The sequence below is a fragment of the Globicephala melas genome, chromosome 11 (assembly GCF_963455315.2).
Source record: "Globicephala melas chromosome 11, mGloMel1.2, whole genome shotgun sequence".
Classification (NCBI taxonomy): Eukaryota; Metazoa; Chordata; class Mammalia; order Artiodactyla; family Delphinidae; genus Globicephala; species Globicephala melas.
Window position 1 is genome coordinate 66,942,472 of NC_083324.2, and position 19,854 is coordinate 66,962,325.

General features: G+C 37.2%; 1 protein-coding gene across 2 annotated transcripts in view; it reads left to right on the forward strand.

Moving 5' to 3' along the window:
- Positions 1-19,854, forward strand: part of ZFAND3 (zinc finger AN1-type containing 3) — a 337,867-nt gene that overhangs the window by 105,879 nt on the left and 212,134 nt on the right. For both annotated transcript variants that reach the window (XM_060307446.2, XM_070046699.1), the window contains exon 2: positions 9,056-9,096. In XM_060307446.2, the coding sequence (XP_060163429.1) occupies positions 9,056-9,096 (41 nt within the window). The remainder of the gene's footprint in view (positions 1-9,055; positions 9,097-19,854) is intronic.

Sequence of the window (19,854 nt, forward strand, 5' to 3'; positions counted from 1 at the left end):
TATAATATAGTGAATTTTGACAAATATACACACTTATGTAGTCACCACCAGATCAAGATACAGAGCATTTGCATCACTCCAGAAAGTTCACTCTTTCACTCAGTGTGAAAGTTCACACTTTCACTCAGAAAGTTCTAAAAAACTTCCAATAAAATGGATAGGAATAGGGCTTCCCTGGTGGCGCAGTGGTTGAGAGTCCGCCTGCCGATGCAGGGGACATGGGTTCTTGCCCTGGTCCGGGAAGATCCCACATGCCGCGGAGCGGCTGGGCCCGTGAGCCATGGCCACTGAGCCTGTGCTCCGCAATGGGAGAGGCCACAACAGTGAGAGAGGCCCGTGTACCGCAAAAAAAAAAAAAAAAATGGATAGGAATAACTTAGGGGAAAAGTTTAATAATCAGCTCGTATGCAGTTTCTTTAAGTAACTGGCCAGCAGTGAGCTTAGTCTTCTTTTTTCCCCTGCGGTTTTCTCTACTATAAAAGTGAATTCTGCTGAGCATTATTTTCCTCCAATACAGGGTTTGAATTTCCTAAAATATTACGTATATTTGAAAATGAAGAGATCCAGATATAAGGCATTTCTCCATCTTCTCAATAAGAAAAAGAAGTGTTTTGGTCAACATAAATATAGAAATTTTTAGGGGTATAGACGAAATAATTAAAATGTTAAATAGTTAATTATAATAATTGCATATATATATTAAAAGAATCTTTTCTTTAACTTTTTCATTTTGAGATAATTTAGATTTACATGCAATTGTAGAAAAAGAATAATACAGAGAGATCTCCTATATTCTTCTCTCAGTTTACCCCAGTAGTAATTGCACATGCATATTTAAGAATAGGTTATACTATCAAGTTCCATGTATTTGAATTTATTCCTAATATACATTTAAAGATATTACTTTCCCACAGTCATTTTATGAAACAGTTATTTGAATGCTCCACATCTTCACAGCCATGAATGTCTTTAATATTTATTTACTGAAACCACATTTAAAGGTATTGGCCCCGTTTTTCAGTTATTTACTTCCTTACAAGTTGTTTGAGATATGGAGCATTTAAAGAATCTGTAAATGTTGCTCTCTGTAAGTTTTATCTGAAGCCACAGAATTCATTCATATAACATTAGGAGAATTGCCATCATTTTGATGTTATTTGTGATCTTCCTAACTTTCCAAGGTTTTTTTAATTGCATTTCTTCCTAAATGATCTTCAGAGGCCTTTTTCAGGTGACAGCTACCTCTTGTAATTGTGACATTACACTCCAGGAATAAGTACTTAATCTGTGTTTAAATCTGTATTTTACTCCCTTTTGAAACTTGTTTGGTGTAATAACTTTGACAAAGCATCCAGCGCTAGTGTTATGTGATGTTTTTCCAGACTTCAGTGTTTATGCCCAGAGATGAGAACTTCCCTGTCTATGCCCAGAGATGAGAACTTCACTGCCTTGCCCCTTTCACAGACTCTGACTGGATGGACGTCCCTGGGAGTTTGATTCCATTGGTAGGGTCTTACTCTTTTGGAATCCCAAATGCCATTCCCCTGGGCATGACTGCTCGCTTGGAGTTTTCACTTCAAGGTTTTTGGGAAGCCTTTTCTTTTTTTTCTTTCTCCCCTGTTTGTATTTAATATAAAATTATTGATGCCTACTTCAAAAGTAAGGATTTAATTGTAAAACAATTCCTGCTTCTTGAAGGATAATTTTAGGGAAGAAAACCTTTCCTTATGTTTGGGCATATATGGTAAGACAGCTGCAGCCACTGTATACAGTATGTGTTAGAATTGATAGGGTCATTAAGTTTCTCTTATGTGGAAAAATTATTTGCCATTTTTATTCAGTTCATTGTATTTTTTTCTTCTGCATTTCTACAAAGGATTTACGTTTTAATATTTCTTCTTCTTTTTATCAGTTTATTGATGGCCATGCCTCATCTTGTTTTAATCGTTAGGTAGTGCTGGGCTAGCCTTTTAGTAATGTGTACAGGGCCACAGATGATAATGTGACTTGTTTTACATCTGTATATCTTTTTAGTGCAGGGACTTAAAGAAAACCAGAGGTGTGTGCTATGTCCTTCCTGTCCTTGAATTTGGGTATAAAGTGTTAAGACACGGTTCATTACAGTACCCTACCTGGAATCTAAATTATTACAGTGAAATTAGCTTTTAAAGTAGCATGACCCATATTGCTTACATTCTAGCAACTAATCCCCCTTAATAACAACTCCATCTTTTCCTTTGTAATATTCCCTTAAAAAGAAAACTTTGCAGATATTGTCCGAATGATTTAGAGTGATGTATAACAATTCAGACAGGCTGGATGCACTGTTGAAAGCCTCCTTTGTCATTGCCTGCTAGGATGTCATCTGTTTGAACTGGCCTTTTTCTTGTTTGCCTGGGGTGAGCAAAGAGTGATGATTTAGTAGAGTTGTTTGCTGCTTTCTAGCTGTTGTAGGAAGTTAAGACTTTCTGGCTTAACGTGTATGAGGTGGCACGTGGATTGTTACTAGTCTTTAATCATCTAATCTTACTTCTAAGGTGACTGGAATGGTTTTTAGAGTGGAGGAGGCATTGTGGTTTGTTTTATTCCTTCTCTTCCTTTGCATGTATATGCACATCCCTGCCCAGCTCCCCTCTCCTTCCTCTGGATTATTGAAGGAGATTGAATTAGGAAATGTGACTCGGTTTTTACAGATTGGTTTTCTTCATTAAGAAGGAAATCCCTGTGTAGTCTAGGTTTTTAAAAATGTTATGATCCATGCCTTACCTAGAGAAATTTAGGGTGGAATGGCTGGAATGGCTTGGCATAGTTATGTATTGGTACTTTTGTTTTTCCTTTTGACTCCTCTTTATTTTTTTTGTGCCTCAGTTTCTTCCTCACTGATATGATGACAGGGTTGTTTTCTATTTCCATATTTGTATTAAAATATTTGTGGGGGGGGACCTGGCATGTATGCATTTTTCTGAGTGGTGAGAGTTAGTAGTGTTGTATGAATGTCAAGAAAATGCTGTAAATAAAATGTTTTTAGAATTCTCAGAAATTAGGAATGTTCTTTTAATTCCTTGAGACAAACTAGCTGGAAGATTAATTTATTTTTCATTAAAAAAATTAGTATCCTTCAGAATTCGAATTTTTTTTAATTTCAGAAGAAAACACATGATTAAAGCAGGATAACCATTTCTCCCATTAAACAAAGATTTGAAATTAATTATTTACTTAATGTTGGTGGGAGTGTATTGAAAAAAATACTTTCAGATGCTTTTGATGAGTGTAAATTGGTAGAACTCATCTGGGAAGTAATTTGGCGGTATTTACCAAATCATACTTTTTCATCTCAGTAATTCTCCTTTCCAGAGTCAGTTTTTTTTTTTTTTTAATTTTTATTTATTTATTTATGGCTGTGTTGGGTCTTCGTTTCTGTGCGAGGGCTTTCTCTAGTTGCGGCAAGTGGGAGCCACTCTTCATCGCGATGCGTGGGCCTCTCACTATCGCGGCCTCTCTTGTTGCGGAGCACAGGCTCCAGACGCGCAGGCTCAGTAGTTGTGGCTCACGGGCCTAGTTGCTCCGCGGCATGTGGGATTCTCCCAGACCAGGGCTCGAACCCGTGTCCCCTGCATTGGCAGGCAGATTCTCAACCACTGCGCCACCAGGGAAGCCCCCCAGAGTCAGTTTTAAAGAAAGTTACCAGCCAAAGATCTATGACCAAAGACTTATGTCCAGAAATGCTCATTATAGCAATATTTATAATAGAAAAAATCTGGGGAAAAGATTAAACATTCAACAGTAAGAGAGTGACTATAGTGTTAGTATGTAATGGACTATTACAGAGCAACAAGAATATTTTTGGAGAATATTTAATGATATGGGAAATATCACTAAACATAAATATAAAATGAAATTTACATATTTTAATTATATATTTTTGGTGAGTTTTGTATTTTATATATACAAAAGAAAATATGCAACGTGTATGTTATGAAGCATACATGTGAACATACCACACAACTTTACCAGTACTGTTAATATAATAAATTCTTATTACATATATCCATAAAGATAAAAAGGCATTATTTCAGAATGTTAACAATTCTTATGTTTGGAAGAAGGATTATGAGTGATCTTTGGCTTTTGCTTAAATGCTTCTGTTCTTTTTCTAAATTTTGTACAAGGGACATGTATTTTCAAAACAAGAAAATATCACTAAACATTATTTATTGAAAGAAGAAAAAAATTTAAGCTGGATTCTTTGCAACTCCATCTCATGGGAAAGAAAATTCTGAAAGTGTCTGCCACCTGTTATCTCCTGAGTGACAAATCATGGCCAGGTACAGAGGGTGGCATTATCTACCATTTATAGATATTACAGTGTGACAGAGCTCCTGAGAGATGACAGGCTGACAGCGACAGGAATTGTGGATGCCGTGTCTTCTAGGAGGTGTTTGAATGACCTTTACAAAATATATATTAAAAATTTACTTAGAATTTTCATGGTTCATGCCTTCAAGAGAGGATTCATTTCTTCACTTAACAAGTATTTATCGGGTGCCTGTTAAGTACCAAATGAGGGTCCAAGAGGGTATTTGCTCTTATGATACTTATATTCTGGCATTGAAGGATAGTCAACAAGCAAACAGGCCAGTGGTGAGGTATCAAAGAATGAGGTGTTGTGAACAGGAAGATGAGTGATTTAAATTGGGTGGTCAGGTGAAACCTACTGAGAAGGTTTGAACTAGGACCTGAGTGACAAGAAAGAGCCAGTCCTACAATGATTTAAGAGTAGAGGGAACAGCATGGGCAAGAGCTCTGCAGTGCGTTCTAGAAACAGATAAAAAGGTGAGTATAGTTGAAGTGTGGTACGTGAGAGGAGCAAAAGACAGAACATGAGAGGACTTAAGGCTTTAGTTAACAAGTTTGAATTTCATACTAAGTGCCATAGGAGGGCTTCCCTGGCGGCACATTGGTTAAGAATCTGCCTGCCAACGCAGGCGACACGGGTTTGAGCCCTTGTCCAGGAAGATCCCACATGCCGGGGAGCAACAAGCCCGTGCTCTGCAACAAGAAAAGCCACCACAATGAGAAGCCTGCACACTGCAATGAAGAGTAATCCCCGCTCGCTGCGACTAGAGAAAGCTCGACTGCAGCAATGAAGACCCAATGCAGCCAAAAAAAACCCCAAACCACTAAAATATAAATGCGACAGGAAATTGGCATTAAGAAAGAAAATAGTATGATATAACTTAAAAAAAAAAGATTACCCTGGCTGCTATGTGGAAAATCGTTGCCAAGGGTCAAGTATGGGAGTGGGAAGACCAGTAAAACGTCATTTACAGTGACCTATGTAAGAGCATGGTGGCCAGAGTAGAAGCATTGGCAAAGGAGAGAAGTAGATAGATTTAGGTCTATTTGAAAATAGAGCCAATGGATCTTGCTCAGTACTGTGTATGAGAGACTGCAGGGAAGAGGGAAATCAAGGTTGGTGTTTTGGATTTTGACTTGAGCAACTTGGAGGAAGCTGTTTGCTATTTATAAAGGTGGACAAAATGGGTCAGCGGGTTTTGGGGGAATATTGAATGTTCTAGTTTGAAATGTTGTGACTGAGCTGCATGTAAAGATGTCAAATAGGCAGTTAGATGTATGAGTTTGGAGCAAGGTGAAGAGGTTTGGGATGAAGGTAAACAATTGTGAGTCTTTAGTGTATAGATATAGTATTTAAAGCCATGGGACTGTGTGATATCACTAAGTTGGAAGTAGGGATAATGAGGACCCAAGTCCTGGGACCTCCAATTATAAGTAAGGCCTTGACAGTGGAGGAGGAGCCAGCAAAGGTGGCTAAGAGGGAGCTGTTATGTGGGAGGAAAATGGGGTGGAGGGTAGGGGTAGATTTGATCTGGGATCTGAGTGACAAGGCAAAAGTAGAGAGTTTCAAGAAGGATGGATCTAGTTGAATGGTGCTGAGAGAGAGGGAGTAAGATGAGATCAGGGTCATAACCCTGTGTATCAGTTTTCTGGGGCTGCAAATTACCACAAATTTGATGGCTTAAAACAACAGAAATATATACTCTTAAGTTTCTGGAGCCTAGAAGCCCCAAATCTGTCAGAACTGCCTTCCCTCCAGGGGGCTTTAGGGAAAAATCCTTTGCTTGCCTCTTTCTGCTTCCAGTGGCTGCTCCAGTATTCCTGGGTTTGTGACCACATTCCTCCAGTCTCTACCTCCATTTTCACATTGCCTTCTCTCTGTGTGTTTCCAAACTTTCTTTCCCTCTCACAAAAACACTTGTAATGCCATTTAGGGCCCACCTCAATAATACAGAGTAAGCTCAAAATCTTTAGCTTAATTCTTCTGCAAAGACCTTTTCCCCAAATAAGATAAATTCCGGGAATTGCAAATTTCAGGGATTAGGATTTGATATTTTTGGGCAGCCATTATTCAACCTACTAAACCTTGGTTTTAGAAACATGGTAGCCATTGGATATCTCAGTAAGAGCAATTTCTCTGGAACATTGGAGATATAAGAGAATCATATCACCTTTCATGCTTGTGGCCACATAGAGAACTCTATTTAGTCTACCCCAAGACTGTGCAGGTGGATCACACTGCGTTTTTTGGTGGTTGTATGCCTGTGGTTAGCTTCAAGATTTACATGTTGAACATGAGAAAGGAGCAAAGTTCTCAGAAGCCTCTGCCATTTTTTTCACATTCAGTGTTTCTGACATATGTGATCCAAGTTGGCATTACCAGTAGCTATTACTTCTATATCCAAAATCTGGTTCTTTCAGATTTTAGACAACATCTCTGTTTTGATTAATAATATCAATATCTGTATTATTTCTTTTGTAACCTGACTGATGACTGTGTTGCTGAAAAGTTCTTACTCAGAAAGTAGAATAGATGTCATCTAGGTAATATATAGGTATAGCGGGCATTTAAAATACATCAGCCATCTGAAGAGAGATAATGGCAAGTCGAAAAAGTTGCTCTTGTATTTTGCCGTTTTTTCTTACCAGCTTTGTGAAACACAGATGTTAAAACTGGCACACTTGGTGCCCAGCTGCCCTCAGTAATTCTCTGCAGGCTGTCCATGATTCCTGCTGGATCATGGGGAGCAGCGGAGGATAAACAAGTTATCTCTGGCTCTCTGTGGCACTGCATGGGCAAGAGATAGCGACCACATCAGGAAGAGGCCTTCCTCCCTGGGGGTAGTTCTAGCAACAAAGGAATTCCTTCATCCCCAGTTCTTCCTTGAGTTGGAACTGAAATGACTGGCAGCCTTGGGTCGCTTCCCTGTGTATATATATGTGTATTTGGAGGGTCGGGCAGTAGTTGTGCTTCCTCCAGATTAAAGGCTGTACTTTTTCCAGGAGCTGCCTTGATTACCGTAGATTAAATCTTGGTTGTGGGACCATTCTCCCAAACCACCAGAGTGTGTTCATCTAAACTTCTGTATTGAGGCAGAGGCCCTAGTTTGGCATGGTGAAAACACAGGCTTTGGAATTAGACCAGGTTCATCTACTTACTAGTTCTGTAACTTTGGCAAGTTATATACCCTCTTGGAGACTCAGTTTCCTCATTGGTAAAATGGGGTCGAAGGCATGTGCTATTATGCTTACCACGTGGTAGGCTTGTAATAAATGTTAGATGCCACTGTTAATACATCTCTTTGTCTGTTTTTTTCATTTTTATTCATTTTGTTGATACTTAAATTTCCTTACTGCCTTTGATGTCTTTATATTAAGCAGACTTCTAAAGAAAGATCCACCTGTTAACATAGCATCTCTTTTGGGAAAGAGAACTAGTGATCCCTCCTGCCTCCTCTCCCACCCCCCACCCCCTCATTTTATCACCCTATGACAATTACTGACAGTTAGATCTTGGGTCCCAGTACATTGGAAGACAATCATAGTCATCAGGGAATACTTCCCGAGGGAGGCTTTCATTAATTGTTAAATTAACTGTGGAGGGCAGAAGACTGTTGCCATATTCCATGTGTAGGAGTGGCTCTGGGAAGACTCAGATGTTGGGAGGGGAGTTGCTGAGGAATGAAGCTGTAGATAGGTCAGTTTACTCAAGAAAGAGTATTCTAGGAGGCTTTTGTAGTTAGGGTGGCCTTTGGAGTTAGCTCAGACCTTAGGTAAGATACCTCTGCAGTTAGTTCCCCAGCTGTGTGACCATGGGCAAGCTGCTCACCTGTTAAATGAGGATGACTGTATGTCCTTGATTTCGAAGACCACTCAATTTAATAACATCTTGGAAGGAGGTGGTGGAAACATTTCCTCATTAAATTATTCATCACTTGTAGCCAGTGGTATGATATTTCCTGGTTGTAGAAATGTTTATGTGATTTTTTTAAAAGGTGTATTTTAGAAACGAAGCAATCTGGTAATGCCCAGTTTCAGGAATGTTGGGAAGATTAATAAGATAATGTATGTTAAGTGCCCATCCAAGTTAGTACTCAGTGAATTGTAGTTATTATTAACAGATGAAAGGACATGAAAAATAATTTGATTGGGAACATCTGAAGAAAGAATTTTAAATGGCAAGGTCATAATATGACCAGGATCTGAAATTGGACTGGAATGAGGGGAAAGAGGACAAAAGGTCAAGTAATATTATAGAGGTAATTGAGTGTGTAAATAAGGAGCAAGTTTTACCTCTTTACAGACAAAATTTTCCCTTTTTTAGTGATGAGTCTGTGGTGTATGTTCTAATGTAAACAGAGGGAATGTGGCAATCATGTGGGATAAATTCACTCCTCTGTTATCTTCTGGGCATATTACAGTATTCCTGAACTTGCCCCATATAAGCTGCTAGTCACAAAAAATAAAGCATTGACTAACTCACAGATAACAAACAAAAAAGCATTTTATTTTTGTTGTTTTGTTTTTGTTTTGTTGTGGGGGAGGGTGGCTAGCTGGTTAGGGACTTCTCATTAGTTTATTAGTTCAGTTGCCTGGCCAGGAAATTCTTTGCCTATGTTTCAAACATCTTTATGTTTTGATTAGAGTGATAACTGAATTTTTAGCTCTTCTTTCTTTTCTTTCTTTCTTTTTGCCCCAGGTCCAGCAAGACTATGAATCTCTGTTCCAAATGCTTTGCTGGTAAGTGCAGAAAAAGGGTTTTAAATTTATTTTCTTCTTTTGGTTGTTTTTAAGGCTGTCTAAATTATTTTAAGACTGTCTACCCTTTTTTGGGTTTATGCATGGGGTTTTATTTGCTTGTGTTTGAAAGCAGTTTCTCGTCACTAAGTTGCTTCATATACTTGCTTAGGACTATTGAAACAGTCTTCCCTGAGTGAAATGAAATCTTGTGTGTACTTGTACCAAACAAACTTTCCTCAGTTTACAGTTGTTGGCATATAGTGCAATTGTAAACACTTGTGTTGTAGTAGGGTAAAATATATATGTTCATCTCTGATCTTGATTTGAATGATTAATGGTGAATGTTGCTTTTACCAATGAGAATACAAGAGAAAGAATATTTTCAGCTTGGAGTCAGGAAGAGAATAATGCTGAATTAGGCTTTCTAATCCAATCCCTCAATGAAATCACCTTGGGTAAGTCACTTAATCTCTTTGGGCATTAGATTCATCATTTGTAACATGAAGGGCTTAGGCTTGATGTTTGACAAGGGCCTTTTCCACCCCCTAAATGCTGATTGGTTGACTCCTTGAATTATGACTCCTTAATGAAGTTAAAACCTTCAGGTGTTTTTTTAAAAGAACTTCACATCTAATGATCTTACGTAAAATAATTAAGTCTTACTAATTAGGATATGTTTAAGTTTCATTCTTTATTACTTTTTATTACTTTATTGTTTTGTCTAAGACAAACCTGGACACAAGTTAAAGTGGTAAGGACAGATTTTAATCAGTAATATACCGCTGCAGTAGGGAAAAGGGGACTTGTGCAGAGGGAAATGGGCATTTTAAAGGGAGAATGAAGGAGTAGGGGAGGGGCTGCTAGCTTGGCTCAGTATAATCGGGCGAGTAGAAAAATCACAAAGGATTGGTTGTTGTAAATGAGACTGGCAGGGTCTGTTGGTTGACAGTTATTGAAGTTAGGAAAGTTAGGATTTTATCCTCCTACAGAGATAGAGATTGAGACCCTGTTCTTCCTGATGATTACATTTAAAGGAATGGCTTTCATGTTCTTGAGAAAGATACTCCTGAGTGATAGAGTTGTAGGAGATACACATATACATCTCAAAGGGACAGAGGAAGGATTTACAATTTTAAACCGTTTTTAGTAAATGCTCTAAGATAGGGTAGTCAGGGGCCTAGAGTCAGCTGTTTGTTGGAACAAATCTTAAATTCTTTTGGCAGCTTTGAGCTTTCTCAGACAGGCACTTTAAGAGGGACTAGGATCACCCTAGGGAAGGGGCCTTAAGCTGTCTGAAAACTGTGTTAGTGGTTGTTTAAATCTGTTAATGTGGGGGGATCTGAGTGTATAAAATGATTTGTGTTGGGAGTCGGTAGTTTTTTTAGGTCAAGGTTGAGGCCTGGTAGAGAAGAGGGCTCAGAGGAGCCTGGCTGGAATTTGGTCAAGGAGAGAATCTTTGGCAGTTTTCATCTTCTGTTCATTGTGCTATTTGGACAAGGAAATGATCATAGTGTAAGCTTTAGACCTTTATATTTATGCCACAACTAGGGGATAGGTTGATGGAGTTGGGAGGGCTGGGGAATCTGGCAGTTTGTATCTGTTAAAGGTCTGGAATTTGTCAAATACTTTAGGTTTTTAAAAGAAAAAATACTGGTAAGTTTGGTTTTTAATCCCGCTTTTAACAGAATCTCTGCCATGTTATTAAGTGAATGTATTGTGCTTTTCTTACTTTGTATATCTACCATTACAGATATGAAGAAATGCTTCCTCACTGAGAGTTTATATATATGTGTAGTAAAGATGAAGTAGCAATGAGAGAAAATGTATATTGTGTGTCTGTCTCCACACGCGTATCTACAATAACAGATATGAAGAAATGCTTCCTTACTGATGAGAGTTTATATGTATGAGTAGTAAAGATGAAGTAGCAATGAGAGAAAATGTATATTATGTGTCTGTCTCCACATAGAACTAGTTCCCCCTGATAATTCGGTAAAGCATGGCTGTGGGCGAAGCCAGGCACCTGTGAGTCAGGTGGCTCACATCAGATACTCAAAGAACTGTCTCATGTCTCTAAATAAATATAAAGTTAAAAAAAGTATCAGCGAAGATAGTTCAGCCACGGTCTTTGCGTTTCTTTGGACTTGTTACAGTTTTATTTTCTATGGTTATCATTATTTATTGTATCTCTGTTGGTCTGTGTCCATTGACTCTATACACAGCTTAGTTATTTTTGCTTTTAAAAATATTAAGAGGATATTTTCAAGTGTGTAAAGAAAATACTCTCTCCTTCCTTTATCTTTGCCCCCACACTCCTGATTTCCCCAACATCAGTTGAAAGGAATGACTTGTAAGTAACGTCCTGCTTGCTGAAGCAGCATTTTTGGTGTTCTTTTTGAAATTCAAGAGAAAAAAGATCATTGAACTTTAAAGATACATTTGTGCGTTTTGTTTCTCTATGAAGATAGGGAGAGTATAGAAATGCATTGTAGCAGAGGCATGAGATGTGAAAGACAACATGAAGATTACTTTGGCCAAAGCCACTGTGATTTTAAATAGTCTTTTAAAGTGTACAATGTACTTTAAAACGTGGAAAAATTAAAAATAGCTATTGTGTACCATTAGGTTAAAGAGATTTTTCAGGATTCCTTTTTAAAACTATGGTGGAAAAGTGAGTTTGTTATAACTTGTTTACATGAAATTGAATGAAATGAGTAAAAACATGTTTAAAGTCTTGTCTAGTTTTGGCTTTTCTACCACCTTTATAATATTCTACCTATCATGCTATTCTGTTTTTCATTAAACATTTCATATTGTTTTTCGTATGACTTTACTAAAAGAATCAGTAAATATCTATATATCTATAATAGAACAAAATTTCATGACATGGTACTAATAGTTATATTAGGGTGATATAAACACTTACTGGTTGAAACACTACTTTTTAATGCAGTTTTTCAAACTGTGGGTATTGTGATTAATTAGTGGGTAGAGAAATCAATTTAGTGGGTCATGATCCACAATTAAAAATTGATTACAATAGAAAACAGTCTGAATGCATCACAGATATTAAGGATAAGTATTGTTTGTAAAACTTTTGTTTGAGTTACACGTTATTTTCATTTATATGTGTAATGGGTTGTGATGTAAATATATATTACTGTGGAGTATGGTTTAAAAAATTTAAAACCACCAAATTGCAGAAATTCACTGGAAAGCCATTGAGTTACTTGAGATCTCATTTTCTTTGCAGAATAGGGCATATTTCCTTTCTGTCTTTAGGCAAGGTGTTAACCAACTGATTTCTTGTGATCTTTGTTCATTCTGAGCTATTGACTTATTTGGATTATTCGATTTTCTGTGTGAAAGCATGAACTAATCCCGATTGCCTACAGCTGTGTTAAGAAGATATCTGAAAGGTCAACCATAGCATCTAAAGGGTGGTCTTGCCTCTTAACAACCATAGAAATGCCTGGGGTATTATTTTCTGTTTGAGTGCAAACCCAATTTTTGAATTTGTGAGTTTTAGATACCAACTGGTCTGGATATTTAGGGACATTTAGTACCAAATTCACAACGACCTCCTGTACTACTGTATTGAAGCCCAGCTATCATAAAGCAGTGCTTTTCACAGAATGGGTTTGCTAAATAAAAGTGTGTATGACAGAAACGTCAACCAGGATGATCACAAGGTGGGGAAGGCAGAAATTTTAAAGCACTGACTGAAGTAACACCTCTAGCAATGTGGCATTATCTCTACCACCCTTGGAAATGCTTGCTGTGGGGGACAGAGGAGTCTGGTCACTAGGAAGTAGCTATAATCCATAGACCATTTTTTATACTTTATAAGGGAGTGAGCTTGAAGATAGGTCCCAAGGGATGGAAGATTCTTTGAGTAGCACTGATGACAGATGCTTATCAGAAGACAAACTTAACAAGTGCTCAGTGTAAAAACAATCAGTTTGGTCTTGTGGACTTTTAGACTGTATGTATATGGTTTTTAATAATTTTCAGCAATTTCTTTAAAAAACGGACACTAAAATGTCTTATTTATTGACTGAAAAAAGTATTTCATTGAGAAATCAAAGTAAGCAATTTCTTTTTAAACTATAGACATGATCTGAACATACTGTTCCATTTAAGCCTAACTTTTAGGAAACTTGCTATTCCATGATTCACATAAAATTGGAAAAATACAGGAGGGATGATTATTCACAGTGCAAGAAGGTTTTTTTTTTTTTAAACCTTTTACAGAATGTTTCCTTTAAAAAGGAGTACTTTTAATGCATTACTATGTCGATTTATACAAAGACAAGAATAAGACTAGAAGAACTAAAGTGTGAGGAGTCTCTTATCAATTGAAGATTAATTAAAGCAGATAATACATGGTTTTTAATTTTCTGAATGGTTATTTAATTTTCTGATGGTTATTTAATTTTCTGAAAATTAGTTTCAGTGTAACTTTTCAAATATGTGTATTTCTTAATGGAAAGATAGTTAAGCAAGCTTACCTTTGTTGCATGGTTAGTTGTACCTTGTGCCTTGTTAGTGGTGAAGAATATTGCAATAAATAAAGAAAATGATACATGTCATGTAGGAAGCATATTCTGGTAATGACTCTAGAGCTGTGTACTTGGTTTTGTAAGAATCTGTTTTCAGGTACCCATTCAAATGAGTGATCTTAGATGTTGACTTCTGATATTTAACATTGGAGAGAAATATGGTTATAAATGAATATATTTCTGTTTATTAGCCTTTGTCAGCTCGAGAAAATTATTAATTTTGTATAGTAATTTCATCTTCACTTTTATTATTTCTTGATATTATCTTATAGTTATTGTTTTAAACTTAAAATGGACTTTGGAGAGGCTTTAAGGGATCGAAATAGCTAGTATTAAAGCAAGATTTCAATTTCCTCATTGCTGCATACTTTGTGTCCAATCTGAAAATTACCAAGCTTGTTCATTGCTGTTTAATCTTCTATATAAGTCCAAAGTGATTATTGAATAATAGAGTTTTGTAACTTATACTCTTAACATGCCATTAGGTTATTTGGGATTTTTTTTCCTTTTAATGATAACATATGGGCATTAATTAAATGCTGATAAATAACATAGGGACATTAATTAAATATTGATTGAAGCACGTGTTGTATATTGTTTTTAGTTAGACAACACATTGTATGTATATAGTTGCATGGAATAAAGCTGGGTGAAGGTACGTGAAAAATTTAATTTTGGTAGTCTCAGAGTAGGAGTATTTGGGGGGGATTTTAATTAATTTTGATTTTGTCTATATGTTGAGACTTTTATTATTAATTAACTGTAAACATTATAAATTTTTAAAAAGTAGAGTGCATTCTACATATGTCTGACAGACTCCAGAAATGGTTAGTTTCATTTTGGAATGAGCAAAATAAAGTTGGCTGTAGCTAGCAGCATAGGGAATCTCAATGTTGACATCCAGGGTAAGTGATACAGCAATGGTGGGCATAAGATGGAATGGTAAACCAGATGCAAACATTTTTCCTTGAGGTGACTTGAGTTTCATGGTAATTTCCAGAACAGGGCAACATTCCCATTTCACAAGTAAACTAAAATGTTTCCTCATGAACCTGGAACTCTTACTGCTTTGGAGTTACACTCTAATTTCCTTTCTGCTTCCATTTCCTGTTAGAAGTTTGGACTGGAAGTGAAGTGTTAGAACTTTGGAACAGAGTGAATCTGAAAATTTTAAGCACTTCTTGTAATGCATGTTTCCTTTTAGAAATTGTGGGAACCCCATATCCATTAAATAGTGTAAAACAAATAGTGTAAAAACAAACAAATAGTGTAAAATAGTGTAAAACAAAACACCCACTCTAATGAGTCATTTTATATAGCATGTTGAGGGTTTGGGCAGTATAGTAGAATCTGTATGCTTGTCATACCTTGATTTTTCAAATCACTTTTTCCCAGAAGAAAGGCAGCTGCTGCTCTTAAAATGAAGCATTTGAATAGGGTATTTATGTCTTTGTAATTCTGTTAACTTGATTACTGTTGTATACTCTTTGATTTCTTTAAAGCTGAAAAGTCCAATTACTCAAGTATAACACACATTGTCATGTATTTGTTAAAAAGTGACAAGTTAAGCTTATCAGATTCTCTGAACCATTTTATGTCCATTGGTGGGTGTCTGTCTGGTGTGGGTGTCTGAAAATTCAGAATATTATAGTAAGTAATATAATAAACGTCCACAAGCCAACCCAGAATTAATGAACGTTTTGTCTTTTTTTTTGCTTTATAACATGTTTTAAAAGGGAACTAAAATCATATAGGTTCCTTTTACCCCAGTCATCCTCTTTCTACCTCGGAGATAATCATTATCTTTCTTATATTTATACTTTTTTACTATGAATAGGTATTTATATAAACAATGTATGATTCTGTTTTTAATATGTGTAGGTGGTTTGTTACAGTACTTATTCTATAAACTTGTATTTTTTAAAATAATGCTGTTAGAAACTAATCATGTTGGGACTTCCCTGGTGCACAGTGGTTAAGACTCCGTGCTCCCAATGCAGGGGGCCTGGGTTCGATCCCTGATCAGGAAACTAGATCACACATGCATGCCACAACTAAGAGTTCACATGCCACAACTAAGGAGCCCGTGAACCACAACTGAGGAGCCCGCCTGCTGCAACTAAGACCCAGTGCAACCAAATAAATAATAAAATAAATAAAATTTAAAAACAGAAGAAATTAATTATGTTGACACATGTTGCTCTAGTTCATGTTAATTATAGTTCATTAAATCTAGTTCATTATAATATTCTAACAAATGTCTTAATGTACCCGAACAGTCTTAGTTTATGCTTTTTATATCAGTGAAATTAATAACATCCCTTTGTACTCCTCCTCAGTGTCCCAGTTTGGTTGATAAATTATTGGTCACCTTCATTATACATGCTCCAGTTTATCTAGTCCTCTGTTTGATGGACATATAAATAGTTTTCAGCTACTGTTTTTACACCACAGTTTTAATAACCTCATGTTTTATCTATTTTTTTTTTAACACTTGAATATGTTGAGACTGTTTCTGTATTAGAAACCCTGTTCTTTGTGGTGTAGCTTCCTTGCTCTCAAATGAAAGCAACTCAGAGGCAGCAGGTCCTTAACTGATTAGCAAAGCTGAACTCTGGCAGCCCTTTCTGTCCTCTTAGTCTATAGCACTTTGCTGTCTTACTAATAAGCATTCTTAAATTGTGTGGTTAATTATTATGCTAGTCAGGATAAATGAAGCAGTGTGTTGAAGATGATGTTGTTATGGAAATTATGTCAAAAATAATTGCTGCATTTCTAATGGGAAACAAAATGCTCAGTGCTTTAAGTAGCAAAAAGGCAACTTCTTTTAGGCCTTGAGTAGAAAAATTGTGACTGTGTGTCATTCTTAAGTGGAAGAAATTTAATAGTCATTGAGTCTTTTAAGATAGTTTGGCTCTGTTATTTGGTTTTATTTCTGCCCACATACTGGTCTAAAGCTGTGGACTCTGTAATGGTGCAAAGGATTGTCCATTGAGGCATAAAGAGAAGATGTTAGAATTTCTACTAATACTTATTTTTGTCATTCTTTAAAAATTGTTGGTTTTTATAATGTATATAATCTTATTGCTATTAGTTTCCCAGAGTTGCCATAACAAATTACCACAAATTTGATGGCTTAAGACAATGGAAGTTTATCCTCTCAGAGTTCTGGAGGCCAGAAGTCTGAAATCAAGATATCAGCAAGCAGGGTTGGTTCCTTCTGAAGGGTCTGAGAGAGAATCCACTCCATGTCTCTCCTAGCTTTTGGTTTCTGCCAGCAATCCTTGGCATTCCTTGGCTTGAAGACACATTACTCCAGTCTACTGTTATTTTCACGTGGCTTTCTCTCCTGTGTGTCTCTGTCTTGTCTCAGGATGAGTGTCATTGGATTTAGGGCCCACCCTCATGTAGGGGATGATCTTATCTCAAAATCCTTAATTATATTTGCAAAGATCCTTTTTCCAAATAAGATTACATTCACAGGTTCCAGGTGGACTTTTTTTGGGGGAGGGGGTGGTTTTGTGAGGGGGCACTCCATTTAATCCACTTCAGGAGTATATAACTATTTTTAAAACAAGAAGACATGTGAGAGGTATGTGCTCAAATTTTAAATTGATGGTGCTCTTCTGTGAAAGAGGCTTGGAGATCCCTAGTCCTGAGACCTACTTAGGTTAGATGTGGTTGGCCCCTTTTCATGTAATAAAGTCAGCCCTCTACGACATGAAAAGTGACGAGTTCAAAGCTAATGTTTCATGTTCTCAGTCTAATGCAAACTAAATCAAAATGATCACTTAGTTTTATGGGCTTCCTTTTAGGTTTGGTGGGAAGATGGATAACAGGTAGACTCAGGAAAGCACCGTGAGGCTTTTTTTGTGCTTCACTGGTCTTGACTCCACCATGCTACAGGTACTTAGAGTAGTTTTTTTTTGGCTGCATTGGGTCTTCGTTGCTATGCACGGGTTTTTCTCTAGTTGTGGCGAGAGGGGGCTACTCTTCGTTGTGGTGTGTGTGCTTCTCATTGCAGTGGCTTCTCTTGTTGGTAGAGCACGGGCTCTAGGTGCATGGGTTTCAGTAGTTGTGGCACATGGGCTCTAGAGCGCAGGCTCAGTAGTTGTGGCACACGGGCTTACTTGCTCCACAGCATGTGGGATCTTCCCAGACCAGGGATCGAACCCGTGTCCCCTGCATTGACAGGCGGATTCTTAACCACTGTGCCACCAGGGAAGTCCCTAGAGTAGTTTTTAGTCTGGCTGTTTCCTTTGTGCTTGATTTAGAGAGTTATGGTAAGGTTGCTTTTTTATACTTTTCTTGGTTATAACCCCCTTACACTTAATTCTTAGTCCGCAGAAGGGGTGATGGGAAAAATGATAGGCCATTAATGTATAGCTAAAATATGATTTTTAATGATACAAAATTTTGTATCATTTAAAAGCCCCAACTGCTCAGCTGGGTCTTAGTGTGTAAAGTAGAACTAAGTGTATGTTAATAGTTTTAACTATTACCAAAGTTTTAAATTTCTTAATTTACTTTTTAGACGAAATACTGGCTATAGAGAAGAAAAAAATAACCCAAGACTTCTGGTTTAGAGAAAAACAACAAGGGTGCATAATGTTAAAAGTGAATGCCAGGGCTTCCCTGGTGGCGCAGTGGTTGAGAGTCCGCCTGCTGATGCAGGGGACATGGGTTCGTGCCCCAGTCTGGGAAGATCCCACATGCCGCGGAGCGACTAGGCCCATGAGCCATGGCCGCTGAGCCTGCACGTCTGGAGCCTGTGCTCCGTTGGCAACGGGAGAGACCACAACAGTGAGAGGCCCGCATATGGCAAAAAAAAAAAAAAAAAAGTGAATGCCAAAAAAAGGATACTTAAAATAGTAATGGAATAAGAATTACTGTTCGTAAAATAAGATGGAGGAAGTACATGGACAATTATATCTATGTTTTTAAAAAGGCAATAGAATCCTGAAATGAAGTAATTGCAATAATAAGTAAGATTTTTGCAGTCCTTTTATATTATAAAGCCAATATTATCCCATTTGATCCTCACAACTTTGGCGATTTTGTACCTCCATATTACAGGTAAAGAAACTGCAGCTCAGATGGATTAAATAATGTTCCCAAGATTAAATTTTAAAGCAGAGAACTGAAATTTGATTTTAGGTGTTTACACACCAGTCCCAGTCTTCTACCACTATTTGATGTTGTCAGGAGTGAAGGTAGCTGGTGTAGATGGGGTTGTACTGTAAAAACCCTGCAAAGATGTAGCAGTGGCATTGTTTTGCATTTGTGTGTAGATTAGGGTTACACACTTTTCCTGTTCTCTTTTCTTTTATTTAGTTCAGTTGCAGTTTGTCTTTAGATATCACAGGAAAATCAGAGCAGCAGTGCTGGAAGCTTCACACAGTGGCTAATTTGGGAAAAGGTGTGCATGTGTGGTGGGGGGAGTGTTTGTCTGACGCATTTTCTATTTTGGTGGTGAGATCTTCATTTCTTAATATCTTTCTTGTTTGTATAACTTTTAGCTCATTAACCTTGCTCTCTGCACTGCATAGTGATGCACTATTTCTAATTTAGTCTTCTGTTTTGCTTCTCAGAAGATTTTTTCAAAAATGTTTGGAGGTGTGATTTAATTGCAGGGCTGTTTTGCACATTGTCAGTGTGAAGGCAAAGATGAGTTTCATATTTAGACAGTGCAAGCTGCAGGTTTCATTTGTTAAACCTTCTTGTTGGTGTTCCCATTTTCTCATGTATGCATAATAGCGTTGGAAAAAAGTCTTGTTTTGTTGTATCCATATTTAAGCAATTTGGCTGAGTTATGGAAAAGCCTGTCCTCTGCCTTGTGTATTTGCTCATTTGGAAACCTTGTATAGTTTATTGAGACACTAGTGATTTGTTCCCCAGCCTCCCTGTGGATTTTGTTCCCTATTACAATCTAATTCTACCTCCCTGTCCCATACTCCTGCACGGTTAATTTGTACATTTCAGGGCAGTTTGTTTCATTGTGTGTTTTTGTAATCCAAACTGAATCTAACGAGCTATGTGCTTTAGGGACCTGGCTTTGCCTTGCCAATTAGAACAAAGTGGTTACTGAGAAAGAGTATGTTCTAAATAAAACATGGCACCTCTGAGTGGGACTGACACTCATTTGGGAGTAAAAGAGATGGTTTTAACTCTTTGACTCACAAAGAAGAGCCATTAC